The sequence below is a fragment of the Schistosoma haematobium genome, chromosome 2 (assembly GCF_000699445.3).
Source record: "Schistosoma haematobium chromosome 2, whole genome shotgun sequence".
NCBI lineage: Eukaryota > Metazoa > Platyhelminthes > Trematoda > Strigeidida > Schistosomatidae > Schistosoma > Schistosoma haematobium.
In genome coordinates, this window is record NC_067197.1 from 31,017,209 (window position 1) to 31,040,029 (window position 22,821).

A 22,821-nucleotide genomic window follows, 5' to 3' on the forward strand; every position below is an offset into this window, starting at 1 on the left:
GGACCCGTACGAACGCCCTCTTCAGATTCTGGATACAAACCACTCTCGTGTAGCATGCCAACTCAAGCAACAAATACAGCACATCGCTCCTGGTACCGTTCTCCGAAAACGACCTTCGTTGGTAACTCGGCGATCAACGATCGCTTTCCTGTTCGCCAATTCTTCCGTCCTACAATCGCTCGTCAGCCGGTCAGTCCCACGATTTAAACCGCTATTTATCGAAAGTGTAAACCCTTTCTAGCGGGGGGCTCCTGTAGTGACTCACATTTATCACGAGAACACGACTGGTTTAATAGAAACAATTATTATTATAACCAACTGTACCAGTGTCTGTTTTAACGTGCTTTTGTTTAACTGTGCTAATGACAGCTATTTTGTGCTTCCATTCTTATACTTACACTTTGACTGTAACTTCGCACGGATTCGGTTACCTTCTGTAACCAAGGTTGTATCCTGGCACGATCTCGGTATCCTTTCGATGCCACGAGATCGCCAGCTAATAAACCTCGACTTGGTCCGTTAATTGCCTTCTGATATTTGACTTCTCGGAGATTTTATGGGTTTCTTTGGTTACGTTCAACCCTCGCCCTCTGATTTATTTGGCACGTGTTTCTTGGTAGCGGTGTTCATAGTTAACCTCGACTCGACACCACGCTACAGATATTTTTAGTTTACAGGTTTGCTCGACTTCTTATACTGATTATTTGCTTGCATGATTGTGTCGCTAAACCATCAATTAGACTGATGAGGTTTCGAGATATTTACTGAGTGAGCATCTGATCGAGAAACATACTGTTATCATGTGTAGTGAATGGAGATAAAAGAAAAACAACACTAGTGATAGTTATAAGTCAATTTGCTGACCAATTTTGTTAATAATTTCATTAATTTTATCAATCATATTACGTGATTGTCAAGTCATGACAATGCTTTAAGACGATATCCTGAAACTATTATGTTTAACTAGTTATAGTGTTGAATGAGGATTAGTCAGTGGAAAAATAGGTATTGTTGCTTTATGTGATTCGAAATTATCAGAAATTTGTAACGTTAAAGAATCCGAGACGCCTAATTTAATTATAAATTTTAATTCAGAAAGATTCGTTTAGTGTTAATTCTAGTAGGCTACGGAGTTTCCATTTGAAACGTTTGTTTAGCCAACAGCTACCTAGGGATTTAGTTATTTTACTAGTATAGTTGATAGTACCTAAATTTTTAATCTTATTATCTAAACTATGTTCGCATTTTAGGCTGCTAATACGATAAATCAATCCATAAACCCAAATACGATTAGCAACAACGACTATGATGGGTTTATTGATAAATGTTAAAGGCGATTCAGATGATTTCTAAATTCAAAAGATGTGAAGATATAGTAAAACGTATGTACGGGCCAGGTTAACATGCAGGTTGTTGACGTATATAAAAATTTAAAAATAATGAACATGACCAGAAAAATAATTTTGAAGTCAAGACTGCTTAGGAAACTTCAGGTTGGAATGTAACGCGTTATAAACTTTCCATGAGAAATTCCTGCATTTAGCCTAAAGACACTTACAAATATATGGCTTTCGTATGGATGCTTCCCCTGGCGTCTTTGTCGTGGCTCGAGATCTGACTACGTTTAGATCGTACGATTGATTGTTATTGAAAAATATGTCTGTCACCTATCCTCGTACATAATTAATTACTTAATTGACGTGGATGAAGAACGGAATTAAATAAGTCAAATACGAGAATGGATTTTTGAATATGTATATTTCATTCACTCAGTTATTGGAACAGGTAACCAGGGAGTCGAAACAAAGAGAGAAGAGCGAAGCAAATTGGAGAACGTAAGTGAGCTAACTCGATTTAATCAGACGTAAATCAATATTTGTAGCCAGATAAGAATAAGCTACAGACATGTGATGAATAGGATAAGATGCGCACACATACACCCTCATCTAAAAACAGTCAAAACAAATAAAGCAATAAGTAACAAGGTCAAAATGTGGTTTAAGAAGAATGGGATGATAACTTTTCCGGGAGATAGAATAAATTATGTGGGCTTAACATAGCACATGACGTTACACTATGTCCCAAAACTTCATCTAGTGGTGCTTGCAGTAAGTTCTGAAATGGTCAGGATCATTGTATAAAGTCTTCAGGCCAATTAGTTCGAAGGGATTATTTGCTACCTTGCTTTATCAATAGTCACTGCTATCATGTTCTCTGCTTAGTCACGAAATCAGTTCGAGGACTCAAATCTAAGCCTTACGAAGAACGCCTCCGTTCACTAGACCTTTACCCACTAGAATATAGGCGTCTTAGAGGTGATTTACTAATGGCTTATAGTATTCTTAACACTTCTGGACATCCTCTTAAACACCTACTTAAGCTTAGTTCGAATAATAATCTAAGGGGTAACACCCAGAAACTGGAAACACAACATAGCAAGACGGAATGTAGACACAACTTCTACTCCTTAAGAGTTGTCAAAAGCTGGAATTCGCTGCCGGCCGAGCTAGTCCAAGCGACTTCTCAGGAGTCCTTCAAGAGGCAACTTGACCTATTCTTAAGGACCAAGGACAGCATCACATTATGATTTACCAATTTCTTTTCCTTTTTTATTGTTAACATACCTAGGTTCCTGCCTGGAGGATTTGGTGATCCCCTGCTACTAGACACGGAAGCCTGTTAAGCGAAAGCTTCTTCTATTCCGTCCACAACCATTTGAACCATTTTGAACCATTTAGTCTGAATATGATGCGTATAAGCAGTGTTCGACAGTGCTGTCGCCAATTAGGTCAGTAGTCAATTTTAATGGGAGATGTGTTTGAACTAATGATAGACATATCGTTTCCCATGTAAAACGAGCTGGTAAGCAGCCGTAAAAGCTGCTCAGTACGAAGTGCTCACTCACCATATCGTGCGACACTATTGAAACATCAGACTTGAAGTTGTGAACAGTTTTGAATCTGATCGGTACGTGTATGCGGCTCATCGTATATAACCTACCCAGGATTTCACGCTATGCAATCCTGGTTTTGATTGGTAAATCTTCTTGATATTGAGCTTTTCTTCTTTACAATTGCATTTGACTAATCTCGGTATCAAAATAAAAGTTCATGCTCCTTGCTAATTAATTTTCTGGCCCACTCTCTTTTACAGATTTCTCTACCTTCGCTCTTCGATATACTCTACCAGCAAACAATATAACTTCAGAATAAGCACACACTGTTCCACTTACAGTTTTCAAAAGAATGGGAGGGCTTCTATCCTCACCTAAAACTGACAAATACAATGAAACTGGTTGTGGCAATGGACTTCGATACGGGATCTCCAGCATGCAAGGCTGGCGTCTTTCAATGGAGGATTCTCACTGTGCCATAACACAACTTCCTGGGAATCTTAAGGATTGGTCGTTTTTTGCTGTTTTTGATGGCCATGCTGGTGCCTTGGTATCAGAACTCTGTGCCACAGAGCTGTTGAAGGTTTGTCGCCTATTTGCGTACTTTGTGACATTAGATTGTTGTCCGGATTCGAATTCAGCCTAGGATTTGAGGTTCCGTAGACTATGATCACTATTTAAGTAACCAAAGTTTCAAGGTGCTATTCTTTTTTGAAGATAAATTTTGATTTAGGTGCTTACCTAATAAAATTGTTCAATACCTGGTATGTATATTTGACTTGTAAACATGTTCGTTTCTGAAAAGCGATGAGAATTAGGGACTTTGCCACATTCCATCCACTTTTTCCATTCGAATTCTGTCCTCTGTAATGACATTGTTGATGGCTCGAATTCGCTTCATTACACATATTATCACCTATCCAATATTTCACACTTCTAAAACCCGTTGGTTCATTTTCGTGGATATGACAGCCTTGATGCTTGTCACCACCAGTTAACCTTTCCCTGGGTTAGGGATAGGGTAGTAGGTAAAGCTAACGAATCGATCGATGAAATAGCGAATCTTCAACTGAGATGTTTGGGGCATGTTTCGCGTATGCCCAATCTCGCTTATTGTCTGGGGGAGTGGGCCGCAAGAATGTTAGGGGTGGCCAAACCTGGACATGGCACCAGTCTATGAAGTCATTGACAGTTGGACCTAGTCATGTTAATGGATGTAGACTACCTAGTTGAGTTCCACGTGATTATCGTAACCAATGGTTAAAGACTTCGAGTGAAATTGCCCAAAGTCGTTTCCAGCGGTTCGGGTGCGTCCATCATTCGTCCTCTCCTAGATTTTAGGCTTCTGAATTCTTCATAACTTTCCTTTGTTTTCATTTCACAAACTTATATTTTCTTCTCGAATCGTATCTTCGATGCTTAATCTTTCCTATTACCATTGGTACTGTAGCTACCTTTACTATTCTGTGTTTTTGTCTGACGACTCCATCTCTGTGCTAATGAGGTATTTCAGCTTAAACCAGGCCCTACTTTGCGTATGACTGACCGACTCATCAAATTTCACTACAAAACGAGATATGCGTCTGAGATGTTATGTTATTTGACTGTATTCCTGTTGAAGATCAATGGTATGATGATTTCCAAGACTTCAAATAATACAACAGTTGATTCGCATTAATTTAGATAAAAGAAAAATCCATCGAGTCACTCACCGACGTTACTAGTAGAATTATTTGTCAAATACAGCAGAAACTCCGCAATATATTCGGGGTACTAAAGGTATTTGAAATTCCCAACCAGAACCCCACGTACAGCAGCAACAACCTGGCAGTACACGAAAGTATTCTTGTAAAAAAATACTTAGTACTCCTAGCTTGGCTGGCAATAAAACTCAATGTATTTTCCGGGAGAATGGCTATTGATTCACTTCCGGGAAGTGTGCATTACGTTGAACAAGTGCATTCAATCGAAAACTAATAGAAAACCATACTTTACATGAGGAAAACAACAAAGTATAGGCATCGTAAAATCCAACGATATTGATCGAGTTTGAGTTAGTATATTTCCCAATGTAGCTTCAAGTAAAATTTTTCTGAAAAATTCTTAACTGGAGTTAGATGTATTTAACAGATTACAATGAACACAAATCAGAGGGAACATATTTTGTAGTGTCACGATACAGGGGATTGGGGAAAAGTAGTCAGTGTCCTATCTGAACTATCTGGTGTTTTTCGAACCTTTATTTAGCTGAACACTATGTTAATCATGACTGACTGAGGAACCTCTTTATTTGAATTAATGTGCTCTAAAATATGCAGATCTTTGTCCTTATATTTGAGTTAAGGAAGGCCTATGTGGTAATTATACACGATCCCATACGATTGGCTCCATGAATTTGTAATAATAAGGGCAATTTCCCTTCGTCCTATTTTTTGTAGCATATTCTATTACACTGCTCTTTGCTTATTAGATTAAATGTGTGAAATGCTTTTAGCTGTTATAGACAAATTTATCACCAACATCCCTTCAGTAGTTCAGTAGTCGTTCAGTCGATTCATGGCTATTTAGGACTTTGGTAACGTAACAAAAGTCGTCTTTCGTTAAAATCTAAAATTTGAAGATAGTGTGGTTTGCCGTATAAGCTCATTTTATTCTGTTGATTTGTATTACCTTTTTTCACACATTCATTCATTCTAATTAACTTCAAGGTGCTCAATGAATTAGTCATTCAACTGGTTTCATTATTTACCGAATAATATTCTGCCTTTTTTAGTGTATTGTGGATACTGAGGAGTTCAAGAAAATCAATCCTGACTTGGCACCTAGTTTACAAGAAGTAGAACGTGGCATTCGCGATGGTTTCTTATCTTTGGATGATCGTCTTCGACACCTTCCTCAACTTGCTAGCGGTGAAGATAGATCAGGATCCACTGCTGTCTGTGTGCTCATAACACCTAAACATATTTTCTTTGCCAATTGTGGCGACTCTCGTGCCATACTCATTCGAAAAGGTAAAGTTGCCTTTGCTACAGTTGATCATAAACCTGTAAATCCAAATGAGAAACAGCGTATACAAAATGCCGGTGGTTCCGTTATTATACAACGAGTAAATGGTTCTCTTGCGGTTTCTCGGTATGTTGGTTATGGTTTTAAAAAATTCTCTGCTGCCTTTGTGTTTGTATACATGTATATTATAATTTGAGTGATTTTCAATGAAGCAACGGTTCAGCAATCTACAATATAACTACCTGAGGTCGCACACCGATTTAGCTAGGTTTAATATTGTGGTACAATCAAGTTGCACTCCTGAAACATATAATTTTTACTTGGATTTGTTGTTGAAGTTAATATGCACAGGGCATAGTGAATCGTAACTCAAAATAACAGTTCATTACCAGCAAAACTCGAAATTTACAATACGGTATTGAGTATTTAAGACAGGATATTTCATCTAAGTTTGTCTTTAATTGATAACGAAGGTTGATACAATGTCTCGGTATTTTTTGGAATCTCTCGAGATACTGTCACATTTTTATTTTAGTATCCCCAATCATTGCCTACTTCGAAGGGTGATATTTTCTGGTAGATTAGACTGGAATGATGTTAGGGGTGCCAAACCTAAACATGGCATTAGTCCGTGAAGTTGTGAGAGTATACTTTATGGATGACCTTTGAGCGACTCTAAGGTGACCTTGAGAGTATCCACCTACTTACTAGGGCTAAATGAGGGTTATAAAGCAATGTGCCCGACCGTTGTTGCTACCTTGACGTGGCGGTCGGGCTTGCCTATCGTGATGAAGCAACCGAGCTATACTGGCTGGAACAACCGTTCCTCAAGGTCCTACCATGTCAGACAGGTCGGTTGAAGAGCGGTAAGACTAAAAGCAACAAACCCAAGGTCCGAAGGCGAAGTCGTACTGCTGACTGTACAGAGGTGTGACAGCAGTAAGGTGTTTCTTTCAGATAACCAGTATGACAGCGATGCTGCCTTCCCACAAAGAGGGGTGGGGTTAGAAAAGGTCGACCCTAAAAATGTCACACCTCGCCTTATCGCACGGATATCCGTCTCCGGCGGTAAGGTCTCAACAATACGGAGCTAACAAGAAAATTACCCATAAAAAGGTCGTGTGTGACCGAGCTCAAGCAATTGTCCCTTGGGCACTGCGGTCACGCTCTCAGGTCACTCAGACCACCTCTAATCCAACTTTCTTTCCCGGTACCTCCAGAATAATCGTTCCACGGTGTGGACAACCGGGAAGTGATAACCACCCTCATACCTCTAACAGCACTCAAGACCACTGTATTCATAATCAACCTCCCTCTGACTGACTAACGGTGACAATTGAGATGTACTAATAGAATACTCGTTTGCTCAACGAAACTTGTGCTGTTGCTCGGGGGTTTGGACACTCAGTTTTAAATTGTTTGGATAAAGATTTAAAACTCTCATCTTCCTCCAAATGCCCTGGTATGGCTGAGGGTGGGGAGATCACGCTCACCCCTTCGAAGTGCTCTCACGTGGCCACGTGCATACAACCACTGCCAGGAAAGTCCTACTTACTGCCTTCTCGCGGCGGGGGTGTTGTTTACGAAATTGAAAGCACCAAAAGCGAATGTGCGGCACTTTAACCAAGTTGGTGGGCATGGAGGGTCCACCTAGTGGAGTTGGAAAACACTGATTCTAAACCAGTGGTGCACATGGGCTGGCTCCAGGATCCCGAGTGAACAAAAGGCGTATGAACCTATTGTTGGTCACTGGTTACTATGAGACTGCGTCTCCGGTCGTAGTCCCATAAGAAAACCACCTGCTTCGGTTCAGGCACCTGAGCAGTATCACAGCCCTCACACAAACCGAATGGTGAAGTGTAGCCCACATATATTTGGTGTCCCCTTGTACCGATATTTATGTTTAAGTAAATAAATAAAAACTCCTTTCCAATTTATTAAGGTTTCTCACATTTGATTGCCATGATTAACCGTCATACCGTAGATGTGACTCACTTTTTGACAGGAGTACATACTTTAACATTCTGGGCAATTAATATTTTTAGCTAAAATTTCCAGTGTATCTTTTTACGCTATTATTTCGAAGTTATGCTTAATCGTTGTCATAATTCTTAATTTTTTAGATCATTAGGGGATTATGCCTTTAAAGCTGCTAAAGATTTAGGTCCTACGGAGCAACTTATATCCCCAGAACCTGAAATCACTGTTGTTGATCGTGATAAAGATTTAGATGAAATTATCGTTTTAGCCTGTGACGGTATTTGGGATGTTTTAACTAATGAAGAACTTTGTTTACTTTTGCAAAATCGCATGCGATGTGTTGATGACTTATCAATGATATGCAATGAAACTATTGATATGTGTTTGTATAAAGTGAGTTTTTCCCTTTAATTTTCAGTCATTTGAATGTCGTTTCTGATGTTGATGTGTGTGTAAAACTGCTGACTTCGTATTGTTCAATAGGGCTTGGTTCGGTCTGTTTAATCTTAGCTATTTTTCAAAGGTAATTAAGTATTTCTTTTTTACTGTCTCCAATCTATATATCGTGATTTTCATTTTTATCGTCATGCGAAAACAGTCACCAGGCTGTATCACTTGTTATAACATGAACAGTGCGATTAGATATAAACCTGTACCTGGTAAATGAGCCATAAATCAAAGTGATGATAGATAGTGGATAAATTATTAAAAGTTAAAAACTTATGGTAGTGATTTACTCTTTTTTCATTAAAAATAAATCAAGAGAAAGTTAAATACGACATACCATCATTTTTCAGTCCTATTTTCATATGCTGTAGCAATTCATTCGGTTGGTAATTAGACAATGTAAACTAGTCATAGGAAATGTTTGTGTTAAGTAGCTAAATGAAACGAAAATTTTAGTTGGACTCAAATCTAAACCTCTGCCGTTTTCCTTTTTTGGAAAGGTAATAAAAGCGAACATATAGATATACCCTTGTGGAAAAGCTATGTAGAATTTAAAGTTGATTCAATTCCAACGGTAGGATCAGTTTTAAACAACAACCTCTATCTTGAATCTGAGAGTTTACTTACTGCCGCTGTATCTTTTCCTCACTGTTAAAACATTGGCTCATAGACTTATATAATTGGAAATGTTTATAGTATTGATGTGGTTGATGTTTCTTGAACCATTTGCTTTCGACAAGTAATTATGGCGTAAGAAATGTTTGTTATTTGTGATTAATTTACTGTATAGGTTTGTGTATTCGGCTTCAAGCCACACGTTTTGTTTGAGAGATAGTTAAACATATTCACTCATGCCGTAACATATGTGGTGAGCATTGACCTTGAAATCCGATGGTTTAGACTTAATTGTTTTAAGCACCAAGCTACCATGATCTGTACTGTTGGATATAATCATGAAGCGAGTTCAAATTTTAATCATTACTAAGTCCTAGTAAATTTAGTCATAAAATCTTTTGCATAAGCTTGTTTTTATAGCGTATTAGATTAAATTGAAAATTATTATCAACATCTCCGTAGAGTAGTCGTTATAAGTTAAGAAAAGAACTTTCCGGCATGAATATGTGATTGCTATGACCATGTGTTTCACGTCTGTCCTTAACCTACTTTTAATCTGAATTGACTAGTAATACATAGCAATATATACATGATTATATCATAATACTCAACGTAAGTTATTTACGAAGAAGAGGCTTATATACTATTTCTGTAGAGGCTACCGATACTATCCGGTTGCCCATGCTGATTTGACAGAGCTAAAATTAATCGCATTAGAGCGAATGACTTAGAGTTATTATATTCCTCAATCGTTTATTTGTCAACTGGCTTCTAATTATATTCTTGTATTCATTATTTTGTAACCAAACGTGTTATATTGTTAAAAGAGGAAACTTATTCCAATGAGCAGCTGTCTATTCTTCTGATATCAGTTCAATTAGTGGGGGTCTTACGTCTGTAATTCGGTCTCGTAAACAATTATCACTCGAGTTCATTGTCTTATAGGATATTATCAACTAAGCGACGTCTTTCGTTCTCTAATTTAACAGTCCTCAAACAAATTTTCATTACAGATCATAAAAGGTTAATCCATAACACATGTTGAAGTATAGTTGAATTCGAAGTTAAAATCTGCTGATTGAAACTTGAGTGGTTTGATCACTAATAGATCGTCAGAAATTGTGTAGTGGAATTTATATGTCTCACAACATGAAACACCTTGTAGCTTTGTGAAATCAGCTATACTTTTTGTGATTGATAAACTAGTGAAAACCAACATTGTTTCGTTATCACATAGACTGGTCAATTGGTTTATCACTTATTTACAAATTCTATAATTTTTATTTTTTTATTTTCCCTTATTGAAGGGGAGTTCCGATAATATGAGTATGGTTCTAGTGGCATTTGATCCTGCTCCTCGAGTAGATCCTACTTCTAAAACGGAAGATGAAAATTTAGAATCTGTTTTAGTACAACATACTAAAGGTAAGACGTTGGTGCTATTGCTTTATAATATTCTGTTATTTTATCGTTAGTAGTTTAGGGGATACTTGTCGCTCGAATGTCTATGCTCTTATTTTACAGTAAGTTTTATCATGCCTGATGCGTAATGGTTATGCAGCTGTAGTGCTCCTACCAACATTCCAATATTCGATCTGAACACGGAACTAACGAACCAAAATTTATTCGATTAGAACAAATCGCGTTCTTCTGTATAGCATACTAAGCGCCTTTGAGTGACTCGTATTAAATTATATCAAAACACAAACTCTTTGCTCAATTTAAACGGTTCTAATTTTAGAAAAAACTATCAAAAGTTCAAAACACCTCAAGCGGTACAGCCTGTGCTATATAGTCAAAGGTTTCTCTAGCACAAAGTAACGTGTTAAACAGCAAAAGGAATAGTTAACAAACAATAGTTCGATACCTGAGAATGGGATCAGATATCTATCGTCAAGGATTCCAGTAACTTTTCAAAGCAGACAGTCAGGTTAACAATCATAAACTGAACTACGCCGCGACATCGAGTTTAGTCAAACACGACATTATTGTCAATTGTCCGCCAACATGCAACAGTAAAATTAAGTAATGAGGTAAATCTCTAACCAAGATCAAATAGAAAGGTCAAGACAAAAAAGACTGAAGAACATAGAGTGTGGTTAAAAGAGACCTGAATGAAAGTTAGAATACAGGACAGGGAAAAGGAACAAATGAATAACAATACTGCCCAATAAAATGCTTTGGAGGGATTTTCAGTGTTCTTTCCGTTATAATGAATGTTGTTCACCTAGAGGAAAGAGAATTAGTGTTGATTACATAAATATGTAAAGCGAAATTTAAATGTTTATGTTTTGGGATTCTTCGTAGTACTATCATCCTGCCTACCAACTGACTTACACTCACTTATACAACAGTGTTTTAGAACATGGACAAATTTGCCTGCATTTAATCTCAGATGATACATACTATTTCTTACCTCTATGTAAAATTCTAATACATATTTGGTTGTATGCAGCTGATGAGAAATCACGAAATATAGTGAATTCATATTATTCTGTATCTATATCTGTTCTGGCTTTATTTAAATTCGTAAAGGAAACTAACTGCTTGAAATCTCAGATCTATTATTTTACCTGATGGTAACACTTGACCCAGTCTGAGTTATTTTACTGATGTTTGTTATTGAAATATCTATCAAAGAAGTTCACGGATCTATAGAAAGCTAGGATTTGAATGAACCATTTGAAGCAATGTTCGTCGGTGCATCTCACATTTCTTAATTCCTATTCAATTTTGTCATAAATATTCTCTTAAAGATAACTCTTCATTTGATCTTTCACTGTTTCGTCTCTTAAATAGAAAGCCTTTCATCAGCTGTGAGTAGTACACTTATCATGTAGTTGTGTTTGATGAGAATACTATTAATGGTGCACTTGCAATAATTTTTATAATCGTAAATTTTCAAAGCTATTTTATTACTTTTGGACTATATTTCATAAATGTGGTTTTCCTCTACCGTCCAAACACTTGGAATTTGAGGCTTTATAACCTTTAATTTTTTTTCACTAGGATTATGCAGAAATGTTAATTAAAAATTCAAGCTATTGAATTCTCCGTCTTTGCACACTATCTGTAACTTAAGAATATAGATTGATAATATTTGAGGAAAGTCTTATTTTCCTTAGATTTCAATTTGAAAATAGTTCTGCTGCATAATGATGTTCATGACAGCTGGTTGCAAGTTAATTCATAGTAATAGAATCTAGGAAAGTGTTATTCAGTACACCAAATAATGCAGCAGTATAGCAAAGCAAGAAAGTTCATGTAATATGAAATACTACTTACTTACTGTCTAATTTAGTGGTTTATGGAACTTTATTTCTGGTGAAGTCACTTTTCCTTACTGTTTGAAGTCATTTAGAGTCATTGAAAACGAAGGAGCACCAAACTACTTCTTTGACCTGCGCGATTCGTCAACAATGCACGTTCGTATCCTTGATATGGAATCCAACCGAGGATCCTAACATTTTGCAACTAAAGCGATACTGTTCAAATACTGTGTCGGAATCTATCGTCTACGTTTTCCGACTTTAGTCATTTCGGGATGTAGCACAATCATCAATAATTAAGTGATCTTTGGTAACTTTGAGATGTATGTGTCACAGATTTTCGAAAGAACGTTAGTGTGTCAGCTCAGTTTTGCGCACCGATGAGAGCTAAAAGAACGAGTTAAGCGATATCGGTTAATCTAAACCATGAAATTCCGACTCAACAACCGAATAGTGTCATGCTCATTCCGAGCTTCGTTGGATTAAGATTTTGCCTATTATAGAGTCATTAGTAGACGAAATGGCTGTTCAGTTCTTTTTAACTCTTAGTGGCTTTTACGAATTATGCCGATTCACAGTGAAGTTTACTATCAAAATGGTATCCATATTATAAGCTTATTTGCTAGTCCTCTTTAGTCTAGTCACAGATGACCAGAGGGTCACTAGAGGTTCTTTCACCAAGTATTCCATTAAACAGGTCTATAGCGGATTGGTTCAACCATGGATATTTCAATTGATTGATTACAGATTACACTTTTAAGTGGTTCATTCAAACAACAGGCAAAAGATGTGACTTGAAGCCTAGTTTAAGAACTTGTCTGCATAAATTGCAAATATTTTGCAAATCGAAAATATGTAATCTTACGTGTATGTAGTTTGCATAGCTTTATAATACTAACTAAAGCGATTTAGTTTGTGCTATGCGTATAAAATCAAGCCAGTTATTTGTTTTAAATTTGTAGTATAATTCCATTTCACTAAAGTTCTACATTCATTTCTTTTCTCTATTTTATGTATATAATGGGGCTATTTTAACTTTTCACTTCCGGCTTTTCCACATTATAATTTACTCTTTTTTTCCAGTAAATAATGTGTCTAATTGTTAAATGCTATTTTCTTTGATGTATACAATGAATATCAGTGACAAGAAAGCTTTTATTTGCTTTGATATCAGTGATTAAACTATGCATAGTGTTTGGTTTTTAATTTTAAATTTTTTATTTTTCCTGATGTTTATCTGAAAGGACCATAATTTCCTTTTCTCATTATAGAATTTTTGGAAAAGCATAGCAAAACTGAAGTAACAACTGAAATGGTTGTAGAAGATTTACAAGCATCTGTTGGCAGTTTGCCATCTTCTGGAAATTGGCTTTGCAAGTAAATCCCTTTCTGTACTTTGTTTCTTTCAATGTTATTTTATATTTTCTTATCGGTATTATGAAATGAAGAAGGTACATTTTCATGCGAAATCAATATTGATTCGCTGAACATTTATAAATCCACGATATTAGGGCAGTTAAACTATAACATTGAGACTTGATTATGCTTTTGTAGACTGTGATGAAGAAACTAACTAGTTGAAAAGGTCTTGATGGTTCTTATCCATGATCCAACTTTCTAAAACTGGGAAACAATCTGTCAGTATTTTTACTTGTGTTATAATTTTAAAATAATATTGACTTATAGAGTAAATAACTTCTACACTTTTTAAAATCAAAAGTCCGATATATATTCGTGAGAATACTTAGAAAATTCACTAGGGATTGTTTATAATATACTTTATTCATCATGTTAATAATCTTCTAATTCATTGACCACGTACAAATATATACATACATAGTTCTCTAAATTCTACCAATACTACCTATTTGACCGAACTTAAGAATATGTGGTTGGCTTCAAACTTGAAATTCGAAAGAATGAAAATAACAGTCATCGTTTTTTCCTTGAATAAACAAGTCAAGTAAGTAATAAATGGGAGAGATTATCTGGTGAAAGTCAATATTATTAGTACTGGGAGTTTCGTGGTTTATGTCACGTAATGACTCTAGGCAACCGTTGAAAACCAGGGTGTTTTGTTTGCAGTAGTACGCATTCAAGACCTCTCACGAGATGGAGCTTAGAAACCTCAGGTCTCTCAATGATGAACTTTTAGCTTTTAGAACATTGGGTTCAGCTTTGAACAACAGCCCATTTGGTTAAGATTCAATTTGCATTTAGAGCTTGAGTCAACTCGCTTTATTGCTCAATAATCATCCACTCAACCCCTTTGTTGGATAACTGCGTCATTCTCGATTTGGTTGAGCTCCACTCGTCATGGCTCTTCGCTAAAAACCCTCAGGGTTCAATTCATGGGCGCATACCTCCAAGGAATCTCATTTTAGGACGAAACAGTTGTCTAAGGTTTTCCTGGTTTCCAACTAAGTTCCGTCCGCGATGTAAATCACGAAAAACTTTTCTTCGTATAACTGGTGTTTTATGTATGTTATTCTGTGATCGTTAGTCATTTTTGTTTGTGGTGGAAAATTGGTATGTACGTTATTTCGGTTGGTAATTACTTTTTTTAATGATTAGTTTTGAAATATTATTCAAGTCAACTTTAATGTATTTCAATGCAGTACTAATCTGTAAGTATGCATGGTTTGGTGATGGAAAGGTAAACTGCTTCAAGCTATTGAGTTACTTATTTTGACATTTGGATGAATTGTTTCGTTTTGAATACAAAATTAAGACATTGTTTATGTGAATTGGGAGATTGTTCAAACAATTCGATTGATTGTATGTCGTACATTTATTTATTGGAGAAATGTTTTAAGAATGTAAATAGTTTCTCCAGTAAAAATTGATTTTAAAGCATATTTATTCAAGAATTCCCTGCTTCTGAACAAATTCAAAATTCCATTCCAGTAAAGATGAAAGCAGATATCTAGTTTGTCGAAAATATTAGTAAATTCTAGTGATTATTGATTCGTTAAACTCTGCAAAAAACCTGAAACATCAACCTGGTATATCCTAGCAGGGTCGCATGACGTAGTTAGTTTTGTAATTCAGATTCTTAAAGATTGTCAGAATTTAGTGTGGTTCACATTCAGTTAAATAAATTTAATTTGGATAATTATTTGAACTACAGAAATTTGTAAGTATAAAATGGGAATTATAACTATATGAAAAATATATGATTAACTTAATGCAAATTGACTTATCTTTTCAATTCGTTGTTTTTCTCTTCTTAGGATTGGCAAAATCCAAGAACTGATTGATTCTCATCGTCTGGCTTATTCAAATCGTGGGATTGAGAACCGATGAACTCATATACTTTCTTATCCTTCATTCTCTCATCTTTTTTATTCTTTCTCTTAAATGTATCGATTGCTTGTGTTACGTTTATGCTTTGTATGTATGTATGGGTGTTTGTAAATATGATGAATATACTTGAGCTAATCTACTCTTGTCTGGTTTTCATATGCTTAAATGAATATTCTTAAATTGTTGCTTATAGATCTAGTCACTCGCTGTTTAATCAATTGATGGAAAGTTGTTAATGATGATACTATAGGGTTTGTACATTTCATCTTGTTGAATTATATTCATTTCCATTTCCAATCAATATTTCCGTCATATATATATACTTCATGCTCAATATATCTTTATTTTCCTTCCTTTCTATTCACCGAAGTATGTGTATTATCTTCAGTCTATCAAACGATAATGTGCAGTATTATATATATTTATATATCTATTTTTCTCTATTTCTCCATTTTCTTTTCACATATTTGTGTAATATATTTCATGTGGTTTCATTTGATCCTAACAGTAGTAGAATAACGGTAATAGTAATAGTATTTATGATTATTATTATTTTTTATGATACTGTTGAATTTGTACATGATCAGCAAAAAGAAAAAAAACACAAGTTGGTACTGCATTTATTTATTACCATTTTCATATTCATAAATTTATAGTTTTGAATGAGGCTAGATTGTTTTTTTTGTTGCTACTTGGTAATTAATGTTGATGTTTTGTTTCACTCATGTTAACGTAATTTCTATAATTTGTTTCTTTTATGTTGCTAGAGGAAAATTAACCCAGAGATATTCAATATTATGCTTGTGTGCGTGTATGTGAATAAATATGAATCTAATCATTTAAAGTCAAAGATATTTTTCTTTCTATACAAATAAGTCATTCATTGGTCTCAATGTTGTCTCATTTAAATATTGTTATGAGCACTAGATGATCAATAATAATACAAGTAGTGTTGAACATAAGAATTATTGAATATCCGGTACTGTTTATTCTTTTATTAATTATTATTTAGTAAATATGTTTACATATACAGAGGAGAGTATGTAGTTATAACAAACTGAACAATACTAGCCATGGGTTTACAAAAAAAAATGAGTAGGTCCTATATTGTGCTTTTTTTCCAATGTTGTACTCAATAAATATGTATCTTCAATATGATAATATTTTGATGCACCAATGCCAACTTATATGCATTTAATTTGTTGATATATTTTTCTTTTGTTTTTTTTATTTATTTATTTACATTGTTATATAAGATGATTAATTAATAACAAACTGTATGTAACAGAATATTTGTATTTGTAGTAAGCTATTTGTAACCAGTTTTGAAGATGAAAACTTAATGTTTCATTAAAATATTTGTTACGCGTAAATTTATTCACATTAAACATGTGTAACAGATTTTCTTTTTGTTTTAGTGATATCTGGAACCTCGTTCATTTTTATGCATAGGTTGTTTTTCCTTATATTGGGCAGTTCAAAGTTTCTGTTAGTTTTCATTTCGTTTAATTCACTTAAGAATTTCACATGAATTTTGGATATTAATTCGTTTAGTTGGTAATTACATAGTCGTTCAATGAATTTATCATTAAATGGTGTAAATCATAACAAGACAGCTTAGTGCTCTTTTTTTTCAATAAACAGATTTCACATTGACTAGACTTATATACTATCAAGAATAACGATAAGTTATCAGCTTTTCAAGTTATTATATTGACTACTAAAATTCCTAGTTATATCAACTGCACTGAATATTCAAAGATAAAATTAAGTTATTATTTACTGTACGATATTTCTGTAGTTCACCACATATGTACGAATAAAGTAACCATGTATCATGAAATAGTTAAGTCAGTTTAGTGAATTCATGGTAAGAGCTAAATACAATGTCTAATATTACAAATAGAGAAGAGTTATGAAAAGAAAGAGGTATTTTTTGGAACAGATTATTTTGAATTTGTCATTTGCATCATGTTTTAATTTTGAGTAAAATAGCATTGATAACCTAGAAGCGCTAGAAAGCTATTGTCTTCTATTTTGGGACTTCTTTTCAGTGACCACCGACAACTCTTCCAGGAATCAGACAGAAGTTATCCAGACCCCACAAGATATGAGTCATCTTCAAACCAGAGATGACAAATAGCTTTCGTATTTGTATACTTATAAACAAACAGTATAAAGCTTAGAAAGTTCCTAGTAATCTTTATTAAATGTTAAATTTCATAAGAACACATTTGTGATGCGGAGATATTATACTATGGAAAATGACGATTTTCTTAGTTCCATCGACTATCTTTGTTTTCGCATAATACTACCTAGTATTCATTCAACGAATTGTTTTTTAGTTGATCTCTTTTGTTTATTGTCCAGTAATTAGTAATAGGAAAGTGTTATGCAAGATTCCACAATAATGTACATTAAGTTCAAGAAGGAGATATCAAATAACTGTAAGCCACTGACAAATTGAGTCCACGAAAACTCATAATATAAATCTACTGGTTTTTTTCATTGATACATTCTCCATCTGTTTAATCAGGAAATTAAGCTTTGAGTAATAATAATGTCCTTTGGGGGGATTTTCACACACTTGTATAAACACTTTTCTTAATAATCTATTGTCAAATAAGTTAAAGTAGATCGTTTGTTTCTCTTTCAGTTGTCTATACCAGTATATTACATAATTCTGCTCTTGATATCAACAATTCACTATTCGAGTTAAATTGTATTTACTGTCATTTTCATATAGCATTTTGATTTTTAATATTTTTGGCATATAATGTCATGATGTAATCCATAGGATAATAATCAATTTATAACTGATTGGAGGTGAATTCTAAGTAATTGATTATCGAATTTCAATAAATTATTTCACTTTAATCAATCGATAATGGTATAAAATAAAATAATGAAAGGTTACAGTTTCAATTCAAACTAATGTGAATAAAAGTTACAAAAAGAAAAAGAAATTAGTGTCAGCTCTAGAAACAAAAAAATGTTAAAGATGTATAGAAATTCATTAAAATGTAAAAAATAGAAAATGATAAATTTAACCGTTAACCTAAGTTTACTAAGCGTGATTTAATGATAACTAGGTTAGATGCTTATTAAAATTTTGATAAAATATTGTACTATACCATGCTAATACAATATTTAAAGCAATTAACACGAATTGAGTATTATATATGTATATATTTCCGTTAATAGATACTTTGTAAAGTGTTAGTAACAAAAGTTTTGAAAAAATGAATTCAATTCATTTTGGCTATTCTAAATCTCACTGATTGAAATCATGGGTCAATTGAAGCTAGACCACCATGGAAAACCTGAAATCACTGGACGGCCGTTTCGTCCTAGTATGGGACTCCTCGACAGTGCGCATCCACGATCATGCACCCCGCGAGATTCGGACCCATGACATATCAGTCTCGCGCCAGGCGCTCAATCAACTAGACCACTGAGCCGGCATCCAACAGTGTTAATGTCTAACTTCAACCAATCCACGAAGTTGCGCCACCGTAAACCATTGTTTTCAGTGAGCTGATATCTCGCGGGGTGTGGGATCGTGGATGCGCACTGCTGAGGCGTCCCATACTAGGGCGAAACGGCCGTCCAGTGCTTCCAGGTTTTTCATGGTGGTCTAGCTTCAATTGACTCACGATTTCAATCAGTGAAATTTCTAAAAATCTCCACAAAACCCCTTCTGATATCCAAATAAACATTAGTTTTATGTTTCGGAGATCCAGAAAATCGCTCGAGAAGAACTCAAAGGTGCCGTGAAAACTGGAAAACATCTTATCCAGTCAGCGAACAATAAAGTATCTAGGACGTAAAGTCATATTTGTGACTGGATGATTGCCAATCCTGCTACTATGTTTAGCAGGATTCCAGAAGCCCAAGGCCATCTGAAATGCTATAAATACCCTAGATTTTCTGCACATAAACTAACCCTGAAGTAAAGCGTTCTTTCCATATTTTGCGTGCTCAAGTAAGGGAAATCATGGACAAGTATAGAATCGAGAATCAAGTTAAAGGGAGAGACAGTCAAGATCGAGGTGGACAGGATAAGTTGTTAGCCATATGTGGGGAAATTCTAATACTGCAATTCCACTTGAAGTTTTTGCTGAGGACATTGTTCAGAAAAAAACAGTGATATCTCCACGATTAAACCGTCGAGCTCTGAGAACGAAACTCTAAACTTATCTGTGAGCTATAAATCTGCAACCCCATCTTAAAGATGATATGACGTTCTGTTGAGCAAAGAGTTTTTCTCAGGGATTTTGAAATTTGCCTTTTCTACTTTACCACAGCCATTTCTTGTTCAAGTTCAATATTCGTGAAAACTTTTCAACTCTAGATAATCTATCAGGTGTTAAGTTTCTATCGATGAATCAAGGCGAATAATCACATCAGTCGAAGTTAACTATTAGAATTTATATATGGCTGAATAATAGCTTTTTTGTCAAAAGTAATATGACAGGACTATACCATGACACATGTTCTATTGAACTGAAAATGACTATTCACCGCTCCTCTCCCATGCTAATAAGACAATCTATTAATCAATTATATAGAGATTGCAATAGTTCATTTCTTAAAAATCATGGTAAGGATTGTGTTTAGGAAAACAAAATCTTGATGATCAAACCACTTACTACAGAGTTGAAACCTTAACAAATCCCACTTCCTAGCTAAACATCTCCATTTTCTCAAATGTTGGCTTGATAAGGGTAATAAGGCATAATAAAAATTACAGTTAGATATCAAAGTTACTAGAAACGGTAATTCTAACAGTGGAAATTATTACGATATAAGATAGATACAGAGGTGAGAACGTTTTGATGGTTTATTAATTACCTTATCGATCTTCAGCAATTACCATATAGTCAAAATAATTTCCATATCACTCTTGACGTTTTACTATTAGTGGGTATGGCCAGAAAAACCATTTTTGAAGTTATTACTTCTTCATATTCAGTTGATTATTATTATTATTTTAACGCATAGATATTGGTACAAGAAGGCACCAAATACATATGCGCCACACAAATCTCATTCGATATGTGTGAGGGCTGTGGTACTGCCCGGGTGCCCAAACCGAAGCAGGTGGTTTTCTTAGGGGTCCACTCCCCGAGCCTTTGACCTAAAAGTCTTTTTCACAAGGCAGTGGAGCATCGTAAGGAGATGCAGTCGCATGGAAGCCGGTGACCAACGATTAGTTCATACGCCACTTGTTCCTTCAGGATACTGGAGCCCACGTGCACCAATGGTTTGGGATCCGGTTAAAGCGCCGGACATTCGATTTTCGTCCTCTCATTCTTGTAAACAACACCCCCGCCACGAGAAGGCAGTGAGTAGGACTTCCCTGGCAGAGGCTATATACGCGTGGCCATGTGAGAGTATTTCGAGAGGGAGAGCGGACTCTCCCCACTCTCAGCCGTATCAGGGCATTTGGGGGTTGGATTATTGTTTCCAGTCACTTCAGATTTCTAAAAATATGTAAAAACAATTACAATGGGTCAGTCAGTCATACTAAGCGTAAAAGCTGGACCATATTGGCGACGGTTGAAGTTAGTGCACTGCATTATCGCAGCGAGATGGGATCGATAACATAGACCTCAATGTAGTAGAAATAGATATAGCGTCAGTAGTACGAAAGATTGTGGATTTGGAAAGAAGGTACCAAGAGATTCTGGGGCTCAAGATCTAAGAGAATACATAGAATGGATGAATTTAGACCATTTTATCCGATTATGTCCCATATCATCCACCATCTCCAACGTCTTGTTACGGTAAACGTGCAGACCCCGACCAAGTGATGTGCACCCACTCAAATTGTTCAATCAAGTTGTAAATGACCTCATGGATTGATGTAACGCTTCAGTTTGATCGATTTTATCTTTATAGCAGTCTACTTCTACGCTAGATAATATCTCCCATTGACGTAGGTCTTTCATAAGATTAACATAACCTCATTCAAACAGTTACACTTTTATTGTCTTAATTTAATGCTTACAGAGATTGTATAACTTCGTTTGTGTAACGGAAATAAACATTGTTTATAAATACCTATAATTTCACTATCCGTTTTTAATCTGCCTTTTAAATAATTGTTATTGGAAGAAAGGGTCTACATTCATTAGAAACGGGCGAAAGATCAAAACCTCTACTTCAAAACGAAGAAATCTACATTAAATTTTTTGAAAATATCATTATTCCTGTAAATACAAGATCAATAGCTAGTTCAGTTCTTCAATTTCAAATCCAAATTCCTTTAAAAAACTATTTTGCTTCGGTTCTTTAGGAGATCAGTATAATTTTTGTCAGCATTTCTGTTTTCCTCTAATGGTTTTTCTTGATTGGCTGTAAGATGTTTACGTACGATCGATTTGAAATTCCTGGTATCTCTACAAGTTGTTCGTTAACGGAATTGTGGTCGTAATACTATTTCAAAGGATTAAATTATAATCCAATTAATAAGTTTCAAAAGTTATGAATTTATCTTCTGTTGATTAGTGGATCTCTGTAACATACATGAGGTACTTTTACATATAACCATCTACTTTAACATATTTCTTAACGTCTTTTGCTTCAAATAACCGGTGTTGGATATTCTAATTGGCAGTTTACCTGGATTTATATCTAAGACTAACGTTCAGTAAGACAATGAAAACTAAACATTTGATCTGGATTTGTTTCAACAGTTATTTCCTCAGTGTCAGTAACCGTTTTCAGTTTCGTGTAATTATGCTTCCATTACATCATAATGTTATCAATTCACAAAACTTCTGTGACAAGTAGTTGTTCCTTTTTTTTCTGTAATACAAACTATTGTCGAAATTAAGGATATACCAAAGGAAAAAAAATACAGAATTTGAGTAAATATCATCATTAGTATGATAATATCATATATAAGATAATGTAACTTTAATACTGAAATCTAAAATTTCAAATTTTTAGAAAGCCAAATGATATAGAATTATCTTATGAAAACAAGTTTCAAAAGGACACACCATTCAATTCAAAATACCGCCCACAAGATAATTACTTATAAATTTAGATCATAGACAATGAATTTTCATCTTTCAATATGATAAATCTTATTTGAAAAGAAAAACAAACAAACAAGTCACCTATTTAGCATTAGAATCTATTCCAAAGATTATTTTCTAATTAAATCTTCCTATGTCATAACTCTTTATGTTATTTATCATGATAAATAATAAAAGTCATATGATTAAATATTCAATAAATAAATAAATGAAAATTATGTTGAAAACTGATATATGATACTTTTAAAAGAGAAAG

At 34.8% G+C, this 22,821-nt stretch overlaps 1 protein-coding gene across 1 annotated transcript; it reads left to right on the plus strand.

Annotated features, from left to right (window-relative positions):
• Window positions 1-2,876: 2,876 nt before the first annotated feature.
• Window positions 2,877-17,915, plus strand: PPM1A_5 (Protein phosphatase 1A). Its single transcript, XM_012941507.3, has 7 exons — window positions 2,877-3,036; window positions 3,154-3,476; window positions 5,667-6,025; window positions 8,023-8,272; window positions 10,249-10,366; window positions 13,482-13,587; window positions 15,444-17,915. Exons 2-7 carry the CDS (start codon window positions 3,246-3,248, stop codon window positions 15,514-15,516), a joined length of 1,137 nt encoding a protein of 378 aa, XP_012796961.1. The 5' UTR covers window positions 2,877-3,036; window positions 3,154-3,245; the 3' UTR covers window positions 15,517-17,915.
• The last annotated feature ends 4,906 nt before the right edge of the window (window positions 17,916-22,821 follow it).